Genomic DNA, 19,388 nt, shown 5'->3' with positions numbered 1-19,388 from the left:
CTTTTTTCATTGATTTTCACCGCTGCACTACTTTTTGGGATGTATGGTTCAAACCAACTGACAGCAATACATGTGCATGCGTAGGTTTATCTGGAGATTCCAAATATGATTTTTGAAACAAAATAAAAAATGCTACATGCAAAAAGCTGTGTTTTGATCGAGTGCCTCCGCAGCAATTTTCTAGCATTGTTGAGAGGCGGAAGAAACGTCTTCAAGAACCGAAGAGACAGGGAACCATGCCTATAAGGGGGCATCATGGCGCATATCACTGGACGTGAAGTTGTGTCCCACAAGGGCAGTTCTCCTATGCGTGTATGCTTCATGTGGGATGTTATTTTGTCGAAGTCAGATGACTAACTTGTAACAACTACTATTCACGCATGTACCAGGAATATACTTTATGTTGCCTCACGTATACCGTCTTCCTATACCGCTAATACAAAATGACAGTGTCCATACATTGGGTGGGGTATGCAGTAGGGTTCACCACATGCGGAGCGGTTTTTCTTTGCCCACGTGATGAATGGGCATTGTCCATTCGCTCCGCCTCGGTCACGCCATGAATAAAGCCCAAACACGATTGTCTCGTAATACAACCCATTCAATTCATTTAAAATCCCATCGAACAATGGTGTTGGACTGCAAGTAGTGGGTGCCTCTGGGCATAGGTCTCCGCCACGATCTGAGCCAATCAGTCTAATCCACTTGACCTAAACTTTGTATTAGGTATGCGAGGTATTCATCCCTTGGGGCCTCTTAAATATGGCGCACAAAAGACGGTATACGTGAGGAAACAGGGTATGTATTGCTGAATATAACACCACACAGTCCCCTAGAACTCATATTATCAAACTTCCACCGGTATTGCCTCCGTTGCCTTCGCCAAAACCACTGAAGATATGTGTCATTTTTCTGTATTTCGCGCGCCTCACTTTACCGTGCACATCACCCAAATTTCAGCTGATTCTGCCGTGTGCATACACTATCTCTATGCGGTAAATAAAGCAGCATTCGGTGAACCCATTTTTCGATCACACACATCTCACTTTCAATGACCACTGCGCTGTTAATCTGAGCTGGATTTCAAAATAACATCTAGTGCATGAGTGGATTCATGCCATGGGTGTGAAATCTTGCACTTTGATCATCGGTTTGTCTTCAGAAGTACTCGGCTCTCTTTTCTCTTCCGGTTCAGGAATCTCCTCTCTTGAACTGGAGTGACCGTTGACGCTCTGCATTTTGGGCTGCCCTCTGATCTAGTCTCACCATATACTTTCGCAGTTGACTGCTCTTGGCACACTCGGTGTGCGACAGGATCTGTCGAATCAACCTCATTGTGGAGTTTCCAGTCCCGAATGTAAGGGAATCAATTACCGAATGGTACAGCACACTGAGCTTGAAACATGAAAAATGTAGAAAAAATTCTTCAAGAAAGTGACAGTGCATTCTATTATCCCAAACCATCAGTAACAAATCAGTGAAGAAGGAAAACAAATCCGCTGGGGAAATATTGGAAAAAATGATTTTTCGAAATTTCCACCTCAGAGTTTGAGAAATTCGGTGAAAAAGTGTTACTATTCAATTTTCAACAACTGTTTTCCACTAGCACCAGGTGTAAACGTATATATCGTCAATTTTTTGTCTTGGGGAATGCACTGTTGCCATGGTAACGAATGAAAAGATGTGATTTTTTTGGTAAAAGTTCATTTATTGCAATCAACCGGACAACATGTGGAACACTTACATTTTTATGCTTGATGACGTCATGTTTTCCGCCTAAAGGTGAGCAGCGTTATATTCCTTAACGGTTTGTCTAAGGCGCTGTCCAAAGAGTTTATTGTCCTTGTCCTTGATTAAATGCTGGGGACTTGAAGTATAGGCCTTTATCAAAATGTTTGTCACATTTGTTACATAACACGCTGATATTGACAAGATAGAATCGGACGGTGGTAACAAAATGACCATTAATTTGATTCAATTATGATGACCATCCCCAGTAGTTATGTAATGTATGTAATGGACAGACAAAAGGCTAGAGTTGGGTAGGGCTATGAAAACTTTAAAATGGCCCTTTACTTCTGAGGTAAGGGCTTGAATTATCCATGTTTTGATGAAGGTCCCCCTAGGCATAAATTTGCCTGCTTTTCGCACAATTAGAGAAAATTTGAATCTTAACACATGGCCATTTCATTTCTGACAAAAGTCAATTGTTTAGACTTTGGAGGCAATTTGGTATATTCATGCCTGGTAGGAACCTTCCGAACGTTCTTGTTTACCTAATAAGTACTCACTTTGAATGTTCTGGTGAGTTCTGGTGCATCTTAGTCAAACAAAAGCCTTGTAAATCACTCCCAAACAATACAATGATGTACAATGTTTTGCATCTTTTGTACCTAGACATAGATTCAAATGCTGCATGAACATTCGATTATAATGCCAAGTCACTTTAGTTCATAGTATTACACCTCCCTGCTCATGATCAGGCAAAGCCGTGTTGAAGTTGGCTCCACAGTTGCACCTTTTCCGTCTGACCTGCACTGCAATTGGTTTGTGTATATTTAGCTATTGTGTCGGAATGAACTCTAAACGATGCACATGATATGGCAAGGCCACGGACGAAACATGGTCCCATGGTTATGATTTTGCTCTCAATTCAGGAAAACTGTCGACCAAGCTTTCTCTAGGTCCGAGTACTATGGTTGTATGAATTGGGCATTGTCATTGATGAGGACTGTAATTGATGAGTCTTTTATGAACGATACAAAGGCCTTACGTTAGAGATTGCAGTACCTTGGCACTAGTCATGCTTCTGCCAGAAATATTAGTACTACTTCAAACCAGACCCTTAGCCCTGTTGTTCCAGGGTTGGTTAATATTGTGACCACTTAGTCTTTGTGACTTGCTATATTCATGGTTCAGCGCCCGGTATAAAACATAGGACTACATGAAGTTAGTTTACATCAACTTACCATCGGGAAGGCAATTCAGATGGCACACAATGGTGGTCGTATCACCATTGTGTCACAATCGAACGCAAATCGATATTAACAAAGCAGTGATGATCGAGCATTGATAAAATCGATTGCTTTTAAGCAAACCTGAAATTACAAAAACCACAAAGCAGGCAGAAAGTGATGAAGATGCGTACCGATAGGGATTCAGAAGACAGATGAGGACAGAGACCTGCACCAATAGACAATAGGACTGTCCACATTAGAACGGAGAAGATGAAGAAGACTGAAGTGTTGTTTCAGAATGCCACATTCGTTTGGTTGTCAAAGCAAATTTTGAAAGTGTTACACAACTATTTCTTTCATCGACGAAATCTGCCCGTGCCAACTTGTCTTCTGTCCGTAAAGCTACAGAAAGGGAGACCAACACAGCTTTTGTAGGAGGCCGGTGATTTACCCTCATTCCAGGTACCGTATCTTGCGACATCAAGTACAAAATACCGCCTTACATGCATCGTTGATCAAATTGACATAGCGATCTCAGAGCCCTGTGATTCTAAACGATTTCATTTTATAGGATATATATATATCGCATTTCATCTCATCAACGAAATTTATCGATGTACTTTTAATATAGCAATGGAAGCAATATTCAAACATTTGTACTCGACTGTTGTAAAATATATTTTACAACTGATCAGGATAGTTGCCATTATTGTGATTGTGTCTTCCAGTTCAGTCTATTTGCCTTCCTGGAGGGCTCCATCTGAATGCATGCCTTGCCATGTACCGCTACATGTTTGTTTCCTGTGCGCCTCACTGAGCCATCCGGCTTTCATTCAGGGAAATTCCGATGGATTGTGCAATCAAAGATTTCGTCGTGTCTGCCTCTCCAGCGTGCTCATTTGCAACCAGACAATCCGATGGCAGTACTCTACATTTGGGGTTCGTTCCGGTCACGTGCAACTTTTGAAAAAGGCAAATTTAGGGCATCTATGCCAAAATCATTTCCTGAAGAATTCGTATGCATGCGAGTCTGTCAACACTACCGACACAGTCATCGTACTTGTACATCAACTTAAGTTATTCCTTGGCATCCGTGTAAACAATACTCGAAGCTTGTCTGTTTATGTTTAAGGGTTCCGGTGCTGAACTGCTGGTGTATGCCATGACATCGAAAAGGTCATTTTTATCTCTGATGGGATATATGCTCTTGACCTCACTACCGACGCGGATTTCCTCTTGTAAAGATAAAGTTACACCACCAAGAATACCGAATAACGGTAAGGTTTTCTCACGTAAAAAAGACGAAATTATCCAACAAGGCAAACGAGAGATTTTTGTCGAAGGGACATCTGTATCGCATGCGACAAAAGTGTATCTTTTGCGATGGTAATTTTAGGTACTCCGAAAACAATCGTTCGGCCTTGCTGAGACCTGCGATAGATAAGTAACCTGTTTAACCCGCACATAAGCAATTTTTGTCCCACAACCCATCGTTAATAATCGTAAGTTGCAGGGATAAAAATATCTTGTATCCGGGTCGCTTTAAGATTTCGTGCTGTTTTTTTCTTGAATAAAGGTCTCCCCTATCACTGTACATTTACTCAGAAAAAAATATACAGGTTGACACTAATGTGGACCAGCTCGCCGACTTCTTTTCTAAAATCATGATGATCGTTGGTCCGGGGTCCGGGGTATAGAAGGATTTATGAGCGTTACAGGAGCCGATTCAGGAGTTATTGCAGCAGACACGCCGTCGGGTGAGGGCTCCGTGCCTGATTTTCTCCTAAATTTTGGTCTGATGTTCAGTAATGACACGACCAAATTTTGACTGACTGCTGTCTTTTTTTGCCAGATCTGAAATCACTGCCTTAGGTCACCCGGCTGCAGAGCTGCGCACAAAGCCCGGTCTGTTCTTCAGCACTTAGTGCGAAGTAAATTGCACATCCCTTACAGTTGTTCATTCTTTTGCCTGCTGCAGTGTATCGACTTTACTACCTGAATGGCAGCGATGCCATGGTGAAGTGAGTACACAGTCAGTTTAGTACTTCTCGCCTGGATTATTACCGACAGGATTTTTCAGCAATTTTGCGAGTTATCTTCACTATAATTCCTCATGGATTAAAAAGGAAAATATATATGGCATGTAAAGTTGGCTATAGATGGGTTGGTACCCTGCCGCCTTAGCCGTGTGGGTGCTTTGGGACTATAACGTCTTTACCTCGTCGTATATATTCATCATGGTAATTCAGCAATCTCCCAGTCTCGCCATTTGTAACGGTTGCTTTAAGTGACACTAGCAGCGTTTACCAAAGTACATGTGACCTCTTCCGGTTGGTATTTTCCGGTTCAAGAGGCAGCAAATGGCAGCTAGTCCTTTCATTGGAGGATTGGTGATTCATGTGACAGTAGCCTCGTCATTTGTAATTTGTTTGGTTTGGCATCACTGCAATGGTATCTGGCTGTTTGTTTTCTACGACATGTTAAAGTAACGGCCTAAAGTCCTTGACATGGGCCGAATTATTTGTACTTTTCTGAAGCGTGACAACATACAGAGCTCAGTCTGTCATGTGAAATACCACTTCACAGATATTGCTACATCAGATTATTGTCGGTATAAATGTACGTGATAAACTACATCCAGGACACGTAATTTAATTACTACTACATAATTCTACTCTTCTCGTTGCCTATGAATATTAGAAATGGACAGTATGTATACTCTACTTCATTTGGTCATGCTCTTCGAATGACTGGCGGCAAACATGAAAACATCAATATCAAACAACGCTTCACGTCAGGGTTACATCCTAAGCCCTACACTATCGCTTTTTACGTTAAGGTCAAATGGAGGTGCCAGATGCAGTACATTCTTGATGAAATTGAGAAAGGCTACAGGCTCTCCATTTGCCTTGGATACAGAGCTCTAACAGTAGCACACTATGTTCGGGAAAGGGCATATTTTACGCATGCGAAAATTTCTTGCTCTGACAAACAGGAAGGGTGGCACCTATTGGCAATGACTATCCGCTACAAAAAAGGCGGTAGGTCATATAAGGCGATGGTGTTTTGGGATGGCTGGGACGTTACCCATTTCACAAAGCTTGGCCCTGTCAATGGGAGATGGTGGGGAAATCGACATTATCCTTTTCATCTTGGAGGTGAAGCATTTGGAAAGCACAATTGGAAGTTCCAAGGAAAGATGGCGAGGCTTATGCTATTTAAATGTATTCTATCGCAGAAATTTATCGTCGAAAATCTTGGTAGGTATATATGTTTTCAAACTTGCAATGCCAGAGAAGGGTGTGACAGTGCTTTACTGCAATTTTATCGTTCAATGGGGGCTGCCTTTAGGTTTTAGGATTTGACATATCATGGATTTATTTCACTGAAGATATTCGTTTAAAATCAGAATAACACAAAGGATCAGCACCGCGCGTGCAGTATCGAGCCCGAAAACTTGGAAAATATTAGTTGACTCGTTGAAGCCCTGGCGTTTTGACCGGAGAGTAGGCTGGCTGTTGTAGCTGCACACATTTGACCAAGTTTCCGTCCATAACGCTAGAGAACGTTGGCATAGGTTCTCTGTCGACTGTCGGCTGTTCAGGCACTGATCGAGCAGATCAAGTGATTTTCTAACTAGATTATCTGCGGTAGGTATCGCTTTAGGCCGACTGAATCGGTATGAATACGAGAAGCGTCCATTTCTGATGTGGAAAAGATTAGAAAAAGAACCGTCATGTGTCACAGACGAGACTTGAGCACATTGAACACCACTGGTTAGACATGTAACATATGTATATCATCACGTATAAACTGGAAAAGAATGAACAACACAAAATCACCCCATATACATATATTATTTTTAATCGCATGGTGCTCAGTTCCAGAAAAGAACCTAGCCATTTGCAAGAGTTGCTATTTGAGGCAGGACCAATACAAACAAAATGTTACCTCTCTCATCCCCATATACCTGCCAAGCTCTAGTGAACTCACACAACTGTTTGACATGGGGGAGCCCCCCCCCCCCCACCCCCATCCTTCTGACATGTTTTAGCAAGTAAACCGGGGGGGGGGGGCAGAATTGCAAAAAGCTCCCTAAATTAAAAATTAGACCTAACTGGTAGTCTATCTAACCAATAGCTAGTTAAGCATTCTTCTTACATTTATACAAGATATAATTCATAAAATAGGAGCGTTACCACTTAGATAGGAAATGCTAACATGTATATGTCCTGTAAAATGCCCATATCATCATAATGTGGTATCTAGTAAGGAACAAGGTGATGCTATAACGCATTATACGTTCTTAGTCTTTATTCATTCCTGGTATAATCACGGTTCTTTAGATATGGGATGTCCTCGTGAATATCGGTAGCGTATCCATTCTGTACTTTAAAAGTTGGACCACACATTTCGGAGGTCCACAAAAGGGTACCAGTAGGACTAAGTAGGCCCCGGTTCAACCTTAATTGTCAGTTCTCATGCACAATCTGCAAAGCACCGCTTCCCATACCGCCCTGGAACACTGACTATTAACAAAACATTAGAAAGACCTAGCCAATAACTGTGACGACCTGTGCATACAATAACATTTAAATAACACTGTTCATGGAGTATAAATAGCCAATTATGATACATGCAATATATGGCACCCCAAGAGGCCTCTTCAAAATGGCACCCGATACCGGTGTTCACGAGGACGACCTAGACATCATGGCCGACATTGTACTAACACAGTTATCACATACAGTGTATGCAATTATCAACAAATATGACCTGATTATTCTTCAAGTGAAAGTACTATTTGATATTTCCGCTAGCCAATGTGCTGAAATTGACACGAGATATGTATAAGAAAACATCAGAGATAGGTAACAATTTTAAGCACTTGTGGTCCGCCCACCTTCTTCACGGCGGTGGGTAAAGGTATTGGTTAACCTTTGCAATGAACATAATACAAACAAAACCCTCCCATTACAGTGTTGGAGGGGTACAATCGGGAAATAAATAAATAAATACGGGCCAAACGTCTCTCAAAATGAACTAATCTTTTGTATGTTTCTTTTTAGTCGTCACTTCCTTGCCAGGTAAGCACGTATTTTTATGCGGCAAACTAATACATTTAGCCACCGTGTTCTTGATATACTCATATAACTTTAAACACAGGCTGTTTGTTTTCTAAATAATTCGATACAGCATATCTTGATAATTAAAGCGAACTGGAACCGCCGAGCGATTTATTCAACTTTTCGACTTTCACCGCCCGAGAATGTCGAACTTCCAACTTCATATTCGAGTTCAGATTTGTAGCTCCGCCCCCAGTGCCCGAGCATGCGCAGTTCAATTTGTTATTATTGAGAATCATGTGAGAATCACGTGAGTCATGCGATCTTTCATTCATGAGTTTTCGTAGTAAATTCCATAGTAGTGACGTCACTCAATGATTGACAGCTAGGCGCCATGTTTCATTCATGCCTCGTTCTGATCACCCGATACGCGGGAAATGAAAACGAGGTCATACGAACTGGCTCGGCGGTTCCAGTTCGCTTTAAGTTACGTGGTAACACCAAGAACGAATTAAAGCTATATAAGGTACATTGTACTCGCGGTTTAGTGAGACAACCAATAACTCCAGTTCAGTATCAATTCCTAAAATTGATATCATCGAATGCACACATAATGTTTTCCAGTGATTTGTAAACCGAATCCTCGGCGTCCTGGGAAATATTGCGCCATAGAGTATAGATCAAAGATCCACCAGGCCGCCAGGGCAACTTCCGAAGAAACCAACGTCTGTGGGGGAATTATGTACACGTACTACCAAAGATCGAAATGCTGCATAAACATCTGAACACGTGATTTACGGAATGCTCCAGGAGATTGCTTTCGATGTGTACGTCATGTGTGTGATCCGAGTAATAATCATTATTATATGGGAAACTATGGGAGGATGCGTCACTGTTTTTTTCAACGTATGTTTAATGGAATCTTGCAAAAAAAAGTAATCTGCTTCAGGAAGACTAAACATTCACCCATGCCCGTATTCAGTACATGTTTAATCCAGGGCACCAACACATTTTTTTGTCGGATTCAAACAAAAGTATCTAACAACACCAGACAAATGTGGCGCAGGTGTAGCCTCCAACAGTTTTCGAAGCACAACGGACGATTCATGATAGTCACAACGATATTGATTGCGTGTTCGAAGACGAAAAAGACGGGGGAAAAAAAAGACGGGGGAAATTGGACTCAAGCGGCGATCATTCCAGATATGAGGTTAAAAATGCCAGAAAGCACTGGGTGCGAATCTGGTCTCTCATTGTTGAGACAGTGTTGATGCCGAAATTGGACTACTTGCCTTCATGTGCACATGCACATGGATTAACTGAGTTTACCTACATAAAGCTTATTCCGACGCAACCGTACCAGGTCACATAGCTTTTTTATTCTCACGGTCTGGCACCTGTTATAAACGCCTTAGCCATTTTCAAGTTAAATTGGCACAATCCACACGCTCATAACGCTTTCCTAGAATAAATCAGCGACGAACGCGTTCACAACCAAATAATATCCAAACCTGTCTAACCATGAAATGTTTTGGACGTTATGTGTGACGAATTCAAGGTTGGGGTCTGAAAATAGGTGGCGCTTTTTTCATTGATTTTCACCGCTGCACTACTTTTTGGGATGTATGGTTCAAACCAACTGACAGCAACACGTGTGCATGGGTAGGTTTATCTGGTGATTCCAAATATGATTTTTGAAACAAAATAAAAAATGCTACATGCAACAAGCTGTGTTTTGATCGAGTGCCTCCGCAGCAATTTTCAAGCATTGTTGAGAGGCGGAAGAAACGTCTTCAAAAACCGAAGAGACAGGGAACCATGCCTATAAGGGGGCATCATGGCGCATATCACTGGACGTGAAGTTGTGTCCCACAAGGGCAGTTCTCCTATGCGTGTATGCTTCATGCGGGATGTTATTTTGTCGTAGTCAGATGACTACCTTGTAACAACTACTATTCACGCATGTACCAGGAATATACTTTATGTTTCCTCACGTATACCGTCTTCCTATACCGCTAATACAAAATGACAGTGTCCATACATTGGGTGGGGTATGCAGTAGGGTTCACCACATGCGGGGCGGTTATTCTTTGCCCACGTGATAAATGGGCATTGTCCATTTGCTCCGCCTCGGTCACGCCATGAATTAAGCCCAAACACGATTGTCTCGTAATACAACCCATTCAATTCATTTAAAATCCCATCGAACAATGGTGTTGGACTGCAAGTAGTGGGTGCCTCTGGCCATAGGTCTCCGCCACGATCTGAGCCAGTCAGTCTAATCCACTAGGCCTAAACTTTGTATTAGGTATGCGAGGTATTCATCCCTTCGGGCCTCTTAAATATGTCGCCCAAAGACGGTATACCTGAGGAAACAGGGTATGTATATTGCTGAATATAACACCACACAGTCCCCTAGAACTCATATTATCAAACTTCCACCGGTATTGCCCCCGTTGCCTTCGCCAAAACCACTGAAGATATGTGTCATTTTTCTGTATTTCGCGCGCCTCACTTTACCGTGCACATCACCCAAATTTCAGCTGATTCTGCCGTGTGCATACACTATATCTATGCGGTAAACAAAGCAGCATTCGGTGAACCCATTTGTCGATCACACACACCTCACTTTCAATGGCCACTGCGCTGTTAACCTGAGCTGGATTTCAAAATAACATCGAGTGCATGAGTGGATTCATGCCATGGGTGTGAAATCTTGCACTTTGATCATCGGTTTGTCTTCAGAAGTACTCGGCTCTCTTTTCTCTTCCGGTTCAGGAATCCCCTTCCCTTGAACTGGAATGACCGTTGGCGCTCTGCATTTTGGGCTGCCCTCTGATCTAGTCTCACCATATACTTACGCAGTGGACTGCTCTTGGCACATTCGGTGTGCTACAGAATCTGTCGAAACAACCTCATTGTGGAGGGGAGCATACCTATGTTCCCCGGTACCTATGTTCCCCGAAGAGGTACCTATGTTCCCCGATGAGGTATCTATGTTCCCCGGTACCTATGTTCCCAAGGTACCTATGTTCCCAGTACCTATGTCCGCAAAGAAAAGTGTGTTTTTTGTGATACGATTTGTTTCCACAAATTCCTGGAAAGACCTCACAGAATGAAATCACTGAATTCCAGGAAATTTCAATTCCCAGAAATTCCCCAAAAAGCAGCGTTTCAGTATTTTTTGTTTGTATTAAAAGACATTTTTACTCAGCATAGATTCATTGTTTCGTGACTTAAAGGCAAAGGTGCACGCGCCTTTGCTTTAAATTGGTACATACACTGTATCATAAAAACTATATGGGGGAACATAGGTACCGGGGAACATAGGTACCTCTTGGGGGAACATAGGTACCTCTTGGGGGAAGGTAGGTACCTCTTGGGGAAGATAGGTACCGGGGAACATAGGTACCGGGGAACATAGGGATGACCCCTTTTGGAGTTTCCAGTCCCGAATGTAAGGGAATCAATTACCGAATGGCACAGCACACATTTGCACTGTGCATAATTCGTGGCATGAATCGTTTATGTGTAGTGTTTGGGCGCAGCTATAATTGACCTCCCATACACTAAGGCGATGTGAGGACTGTATCTATAAAGTACTAAAATGTCACAAACTTACCACAGCCTGGTTTCTTCAATTCTCTATGAGTCCACTTGCTCTCGATCCTGGCTTGGCGAGCTCCACATTTACGATATGATTGAACAGATCCTTCCAGAATCCATTCACGTGGTTTAGATTTAGAATAATACGAATAGACACGATTCCGAACACGACAACATATGTACACGAACAAAGTTCACAAAGATCTCATCGGTCTATCCGAATCCAAATAAATCAATGAATAAAATGTTACTCACGTTCTCCGTATTGGAATAGAACGATCTAAATAATCGCGGGCGGGAGGCCTCCCTTCATGAGCCACGGCGCGAGAAAAATAGTGGCGCCAAACACGGCACAAAAACGTCCGTTTATGCTCCAAACAAAACGATTTCTCAACCCGATGTCAATATCTCCAGAATAGACGATATCCACTCTTCCCGCTCATCCAATCCAAGCCTCCTCCCTATCCACACCGACCTGCCAAAAATGCCAGATTTAAAAGTCCGAAAAAAAGTAGAAATTAGAGAAATCCCTCGTCGTTATCGTCTCTCCTCCTAAATTATGTGACCTTTTCCCCGTCAGCCGCAACCGGCTGATCGGTCTCCGCAGCGGGGTCCTGCGCCCCAACACGCTCCCCCCCGTGGTCCAACGCAAGGCCGTTGGCCACCGAATCTGCATTGTTAACGTAGAGGGGGCAAATCTTGCTGATAGGTCTCAGAAACTCCTTCCCACGCGACTCAACCCGCACGCTACGGGCATGTCCGTCTTTACACGGCAGGGTTTCCACGATTCGTCCCAGTGGCCACTTGCCCTTTGGGTTGGTCCAGTCGGCTACTAAAACTATATCTCCAACTTCTGGATCTTGCTTGATATCCAGCCATTTTCCGCGGGTTTGAAGTAAACTAAGGAACTCTCGGTTCCACCGGCGCCATATCTGGGTAACCATCTGTTGAATGTATCTCCAACGATCTCTTGGACTTGCTGCTATATCCTCCAGGACGCGGGGTGCAAGCTGGCCTCCAGCTTGGCCGATCAGAAAGTGGTTTGGTGTCAAAACAACGTCATCATTGGGATCATCACTGCAGTAGGTAAGTGGCCTAGAGTTGAGGATGCCCTCAACCTCCGCTACTACTGTAACTAGCTCCTCATCAGTGAGCTTGGCCTCGCCTACGATGGATTTTAAGGCTTTCTTCGCCGATTTTATAAGAGCTTCAAAGAACCCTCCGTGGTGGGAACCGCCTGGTGGATTGAATCGCCACTCTATCGCTCAATTGGCAGCATCCTCCACGATCTTCGTTTGGTCAAGTCCTCGGACCAACTCACCCAATTCGCGGTTTGCCCCCACGAAGTTGGTTCCGTTGTCAGATATCACAAGTTCAGGTTTTCCCCTCCTAGCAACCATGCGTGAGAAGGCGAGTAGAAAACTGTCTGTGTCCAGACCGTAAGCGATTTCCAGATGCACGGCTCTTGAGGTTGTGCACGTGAAGAGACACAACCAACGTTTGGCGTTAGTTTTTCTCGATATTTTCACTAAATACGGTCCAGCATAATCCACTCCAGTCTTCGCAAAGGCTCTAATACGAACTGTGATTCGATGAGATGGAAGCGGCGCCATCACCTGCTTATACGGCCGTTTACGTTTCATGTTGCAGACCACACATCCTCTGGCATACTTCTTTAACTCCTCCCGTCCATGCACGACCCAGTACTTCTGACGGAGGTCGGCTAAGCTTGCGTTCACACCACGGGCATGTCTACCGTTACAATGAACTCTGCGGACTAGGAGCTGGGCGACGTGACTCTGCCGTGGGACTAGATATGGGTGCCTCACGTGAAAGGGCAAATCTGAGTTTTGTAATCTCCCTCCGACACGAACAAATCCCTCATCGTCTAGGAAGGGAAGAAGCGGCTTCAAGTTTCCTGACGTGCAAGGCTTGTCGCTTCGCAGACTCTTTATGACTGGACTGAGAGTCTCTTGTTGAACCTGTCTGATCCAATATTGCTCAGCTCGGTCTAACTCCCTGAGTTCCAGAACTGGGTAAGATGGTTTCTGTCTTGTCTTCAGGACGTGAACGAATCTCAACACCCAAGCAGTCACACGCACCAATCTGGACATACTTGAGTACCGATGACAGTCGATGATCGATTCATTCACCAAGGTGTTTTCTCCATGACAAGTGGCGAAAGTCTGAACTTTGTTCTTTGGAATTTCATCTTGAGCTTGTTCGGAAAACTCTGGTTGATCAATGTTCTTTGGCGTTGGCCAATTCTTTTCTTCCAATTGGAGAAAGTCCGGTCCATAGGTCCAGAAACTGTCGTGAATCAGATCATGAACTGAGGCGCCTCTAGTCGCCAGGTCCGCTGGATTCTTCTTTCCGGGGACGTGCCTCCATTGCTGGGGACAGGTTTCCTCTTGGATCTCGGCGATTCGATGTGATATGAATGGCTTATAGCGTCTGGACTGGCCGCGAATCCAAAATACCACGTCCATGCTATCTGTCCAAAACATCAGTGTCGTCAGGCCTAACAACTCCTTGCACTTGATGGCCAGACGCAATCCTAGAACAGCACCCATTAGTTCCAAGCGAGGAATGCTCACGGATTTCAAAGGCGTAACCCTTGCCTTAGCGATAATGATACGAACTGTAATGGTACCATCAGAGTAACAATCCCTGACGTACACTACAGCAGCATACGCAAGACTAGACGCATCCGTGAATGTGTGCAACTCTGAAGTCAAGGGCTGTCCTCTGTGATAACATCTAGGAACTTCAAACGATTCGACTTGGGGTAGTTCCTCTAGCCATGTACGAACTGACTTCTCTCGCGTGGAAGGGAATGGATCGTCCCAACCTAAGCCCACTAGCCAGGGGCCTTATTCATGAAGCCTTCGTAAAATTGTTACTAATAACGATTTACGTGGCTCGTAGTAAGACTTTAGTAACTGCCAAGTAAGACACTACGTCTTATTCACAAAGCATTATCATCGATTTATTACCGTATTACTTATTAAACCCTTCGTAGGGAAATATTATCAGGTACGCACTTGAGGTGATCTGTATAGAATTGTTACGTAATCCACTTGAGCTCACCTCATTGACTGTTTGTAATAGGGGCATCGAGTATTTATACAGTAATTGGACGTGCTTACCATCATTTGATGGATATTCGCCACCCTGACAACATCATGGAGAAAACCAATAAGAAGAGGAACACCATTGTCCCACCACCCGAGGAAGGAAAGAAGACCGTTGTCCCACCACCCGAGGAAGGAAAGAGGAAACGGGGTGTGAATTTTTCCCCAAATGAAATTATAAAGTTAGTTGATCTCGTGGAATCGAAGTGGTCCGTGATCAGCAGCAAGTTTTCGGATGTCATTACGCTGAAGCGGAAGTCCGACACGTGGAAAGAAATAACCCTTAAGATCAACAGTGTGGCAAGCGTCCGGAGAACGACCGAAGCAGTTCACCATAAATGGCATGACCTGAAATCGAAGGCAAAACAGAAGGCTGCAAAAATCAATGTACTGACCAAGCGGACCGGGAACAAACCCCTTGGCGATGACGTGTCCGAGTTGACGCAACTCGAGCAAAGGATCGTAGGCCTAATCGGTGTCGAAATGATACAAGGAATCGCTACTGGTATGGACACAGAAGAGCTGGACCTACCTGAAGATGACATGAACCAGCAATACCCGTTTTCCCCGTCTGTCACAGAAGCCGATGATGACGAAATTTCTTATTTCGATCAGAATGCGTCACTCTCACTTCAAAAATCGAAGGTAGGTTGGTCGTCTGCGGGCGCTCCAGTTTCCTGCATTACATTTCGCCCGATTTGTCTACAGATTCAAAAGTGCCATCTTAGGCGCTTGGCTCTTGACGAGATATTTCATCCTTACATAGCATTCAATACTTAATTCTATCAAATGTATTTTCCAGAGAATTCGTAAGGTTACAGCAACCGTCACGCGCCCGAACGATAGCAGCTCAGAAGATGACACCCGATCCCCTTCACCGCCGCCAAGTCCTGTCCGACAACCCAAGAGCTGTCGTCCCACTGCTGGCTCTTCCAAGGCGTCTTCAACTGGTTTGTCTGTCGCAGCAAAGAAGTCATTGCATACATTCCATACCGTTGAATTGCGGAAATCACCCGAGGTAAATAGGTTTTTGATTACTGGAGGCATAAGCAGTGATAAGGGAAGATCGCAACTTTCCAGGTGGCTGCACAACGATCTGTGCAATGCTTTTTCTCATTTGCTTGTGTCGTTATTAGGAAAGAAAACGTATCTCCTGACGTGCCCGTTTCAGTACTGGCCTTCTATATGAGAAGGAAGTAAATAACAACTAAAGACATACTAAGACCTCACTCATGTTTAATGGCTTTTTGCATTTAAGTCTATCAAATGTATTTTCCAGAGAATTCGTAAGGTTAGAGCAACCGTCACGCGCCCGAACGATAGCAGCTCAGAAGATGACACCCGATCCCCTTCACCGCCGCCAAGTCCTGCCCGACAACCCAAGAGCTGTCGTCCCACTGCTGGCTCTTCCAAGGCGTCTTCAACTGGTTTGTCTCTCGCAGATAAGAAGCTTTCACATGCCGTTGAACTAATTGATGTGGAGAAGGAACGGGTCAAAATCGAGAGCAAGCGACTTGACGTGGAAGAACAACGGCTTCATCTGGAAGAAACAAAGGTTCATCTCGCAAAAAAGGCAGTATGGCTATTGGAGGTACTAGTGGATGCTGTTACGGAAACCAGCGAATCCCAGAAAACTGGCTCAAAACCAAAGGAGTACAAGTCCAGGTCATCGGCATTCTCTGTACTTGAAAAAATGGCCAAAGGAGAGTGACCTACATATATCACGCAATTTTAAAGTGATGTTGTTGCTGTATAACTGCTACATTGTTTGTTAGATAGATAGTGAAGTAAGGAATAACTGATAAGATTGTGCTTTCATCAAAATCGTGTTGGTTGTTGGTATGAATTTATACCTTGATCACAGTACATTGTTCTGTACAAACATGATGTTTATTTGTTGATGAAAGAAGATCGTTGGAATTGTAGTTTGGCAGTCTCGCCAGTAATCAAATGCTCTACAACCTTACTGTTTATCGTTGTTGATTGTAACATGATGTTGAAAACGTCTCTTGTTACATGTACCACCATTTTGGTTGTACACATCAATTAAAATGTTTGGGTTAATTGGAAATAAAGTTCTGTTTTAAATACATACTACATATTCCTGAAATGCTGATCTATCAAGCGTGCCCTTTCTCCAACACCTCTTTCTTCGACATCGACATCGAGGATTGGTCTATTGTTGACGTCATCATCGGGATTATCCACATTGGCTGGTGGGTCGTTTGGGACAGGGAGGCCGTGGTTTTCACAGATGTTATGTAGCACAGATGTTGCAATGATCACCGAGCAACACTTCTCGGGGCTTAATCGAAGAGTTCCACCTGCAAAAAAGGCATCTTATAAAAGAAATGAGAATGGGGAAAGTCAGTCGAAATCGAAATGGAACTTGTACTGCAAAGCAGTCTATGCAGCAATGTTATGGGGTGAAATGCTGCAGCACTGCCTGAGAATGGCTATAATAGCCATTTGCAGACAGGTGCTGTCGGTGTCTAGAAACTGGCGATCTCTCCTGATTCACCAATAAGGACATAATTTACCTTCTTTGTGCAAGCACCTCCATCGGTTTTTCCATCTTCCAAAGGTTCGTTCAATGATGTTTCGTACTCGCCTGTGGTGAACGTTGTATTGTCTGTCCGCTGCATCTGCTGGGCGGGAGACTGGGGTCATGAGACAGGGTCTAAGTGGGTAGGCACTGTCACCGAGCAAGTATCCTCCATCATTCAGGCCGCGTTCCATCTTCACCTTTAAATTGCAGTTGGACCAGATAAACGCATCATGGGTGGCACCTGGCCATCGGGCTACTATATTTGAAAATTTCAAATCATAAGTACAAATCCCCTGCACATTAATGGCATGCCACTGTTTCCTGCACACGTATGCATTCTCGTTTACGGATGGACATTTGATCGGAATAAGGGATCCATCTACGCAGCCAATAACGTTCGGAATCCGATGGCGTTCTGTATAAAATCCTTCCTTCTGACGTTCTTGCTCAGCAGCTGTTCGAGGAAATGACTCAAGCCATTTGACATGTCTCCATTGTCCAACTGCAAACTGCCAGTAGCAAAATATCTAAGCGCAACGCAAACTTGGAGAGTTGCTGGAACGGCGTGCGAGCGCAGCGTATACGGGGCAATGTCATCCTGCAACAGGTCGATAACTTCGAGAAGGACCGGCCGAGTCATCCGGTATCGTCTGTACAAATCTACGTCATCATAGACGTCAAGCGGTTGTAGACGATCTCTAAACACACGCTGCCGTCGTAAAGCCCGCCTTGCTTCCAAATTTTCCAACACAATCAACGCCGCAGCCATGCTCCTTGTGTAAAAATGTGTCCAACTATCTAAGCATGGACTGATAACACGCTAAGAAGCCCGAACATCTCACGTAACACTAGTAACGACTTGCGAAATAGATTGAAGTTACGGGTGCTTCGTGAATACCGCGTAATTCGCTAATAACGACCTAGTAATACGTAAGTGCTTACTAGGCCCTAAGAAGGCTTCATGAATAAGGCCCCAGGCCTCTTGTAAAACCATCTTGGCGCGGATAACATATGGCGCCAAAAGCTGCAGCGGGTCGAAAAGTCTAGCTACCAGACTAAGTGCGGTTCTTTTGGTGACGATTATCACCTCCACTGCCTTGTGTTTGTACCCGATGACATCCTTCTCGGCGTTCCACAACACTCCTAACGGCTTCTGACACGGGAGATCTGACTCCTCCAAGTCTACTATTCCCGGTGACCGACTCTCCTCTGGAACATCTTTCAAAACCTCAATGTTGTTACTCATCCATTTTCGGATTGCGAAACCGGCTTTACCAAGCAATTCTGTGAGCTCCCTCCTCATAGCTTTGGCAATTGGTACGTGGTCGACGGACGGCAATGCATCGTCCATGTTCAGACTTCTGCGACATGCTTCCGCAGCTAATGGGTACTCCGAGCTGTGTTTCTCCGCATGAGTGCGTATTACCAATTGGGCTAAAAACGGTGACGCCCGATCCCCAAATGGTAGTCTGGTGGACTCGAAGGTCTTGTCCTGCCAAAGGATCCGATGGTATCTGCAGTCCACAGGGTCTAGTAGTACCTGGCTGAACATCTCTTTGATGTCACCCATGAGCGCAATGGCTCCTTGCCTAAATGTGATCAGGATATCTAGTATTTCTTGCTGTAGCTTGGGACCCGGAAGCATCTGGTCATTGAGGCTGGTTCCAGCGTAAACCGCTTCTCCATCGTAAACAACTCTAACCTTTGTTGTCTCGCGGTCTTCCTTAACTACGCCAAAGTGAGGAAGATACCACCCTGGGGTATACTTATTCTCATCCAAGATCTCCTTGATATATCCTTTTCTTACGTTATCCTCAAACACATCCTGGTATTGGACTGCCACATTCGGCCGTCTTCTCAAACTAGCCTCAAGACTCCTTAACCTTTTCTCGGTTGCTGAGCGATTGTCAGGCAACTTAGGTCGATCCTCTTTCCAGGGGATGCTGACTTGGTATCTCCCCTCCGATCTTATAAATTTCAGTGACTCTGAGGCCTTAGCAGTCGCCAATCTCTCCTCGGGGGTTTCATCCGCTTGGGTTTTCCCTTCAAGAGCGTCGATGTTCCACAATCGGCGCAT

At 44.2% G+C, this 19,388-nt stretch overlaps 2 protein-coding genes and 2 long non-coding RNA genes across 5 annotated transcripts; 1 reads left to right on the top strand and 3 right to left on the bottom strand.

The window, feature by feature from the left end:
- Positions 1 to 3,056: 3,056 nt before the first annotated feature.
- Positions 3,057 to 6,453, top strand: LOC135499637 (uncharacterized). Of its 2 annotated transcripts, XR_010449320.1 has the most exons (4): positions 3,057 to 3,419; positions 3,529 to 3,896; positions 4,090 to 4,234; positions 4,810 to 6,453. It is a non-coding gene; the product is annotated as an uncharacterized LOC135499637 (long non-coding RNA). The 2 variants fall into 2 exon arrangements; XR_010449319.1 differs by lacking the exon at positions 3,529 to 3,896.
- A 5,733-nt stretch (positions 6,454 to 12,186) lies between these two features.
- Positions 12,187 to 14,202, bottom strand: LOC135499401 (uncharacterized). Its single transcript, XM_064790145.1, has 2 exons — positions 12,951 to 14,202; positions 12,187 to 12,794 (listed from the first exon to the last, which is right to left on the bottom strand). Exons 1-2 carry the CDS (start codon positions 14,200 to 14,202, stop codon positions 12,187 to 12,189), a joined length of 1,860 nt encoding a protein of 619 aa, XP_064646215.1.
- Positions 14,203 to 16,067: 1,865 nt separating this feature from the next.
- On the bottom strand, positions 16,068 to 18,130 carry LOC135499646 (uncharacterized). Its single transcript, XR_010449322.1, has 3 exons — positions 17,304 to 18,130; positions 16,859 to 17,087; positions 16,068 to 16,303 (listed from the first exon to the last, which is right to left on the bottom strand). It is a non-coding gene; the product is annotated as an uncharacterized LOC135499646 (long non-coding RNA).
- Positions 18,131 to 18,188: 58 nt separating this feature from the next.
- LOC135499400 (uncharacterized) lies at positions 18,189 to 19,388 on the bottom strand. Its single transcript, XM_064790144.1, has one exon. The coding sequence runs from the start codon at positions 19,386 to 19,388 to the stop codon at positions 18,189 to 18,191; it is 1,200 nt and encodes a 399-aa protein (XP_064646214.1).

The sequence above is a fragment of the Lineus longissimus genome, chromosome 15 (assembly GCF_910592395.1).
Source record: "Lineus longissimus chromosome 15, tnLinLong1.2, whole genome shotgun sequence".
NCBI lineage: Eukaryota > Metazoa > Nemertea > Pilidiophora > Heteronemertea > Lineidae > Lineus > Lineus longissimus.
The sequence above is the reverse complement of the archived record's forward strand: the minus strand, read 5'-3'. Positions and strand labels throughout refer to the sequence as shown.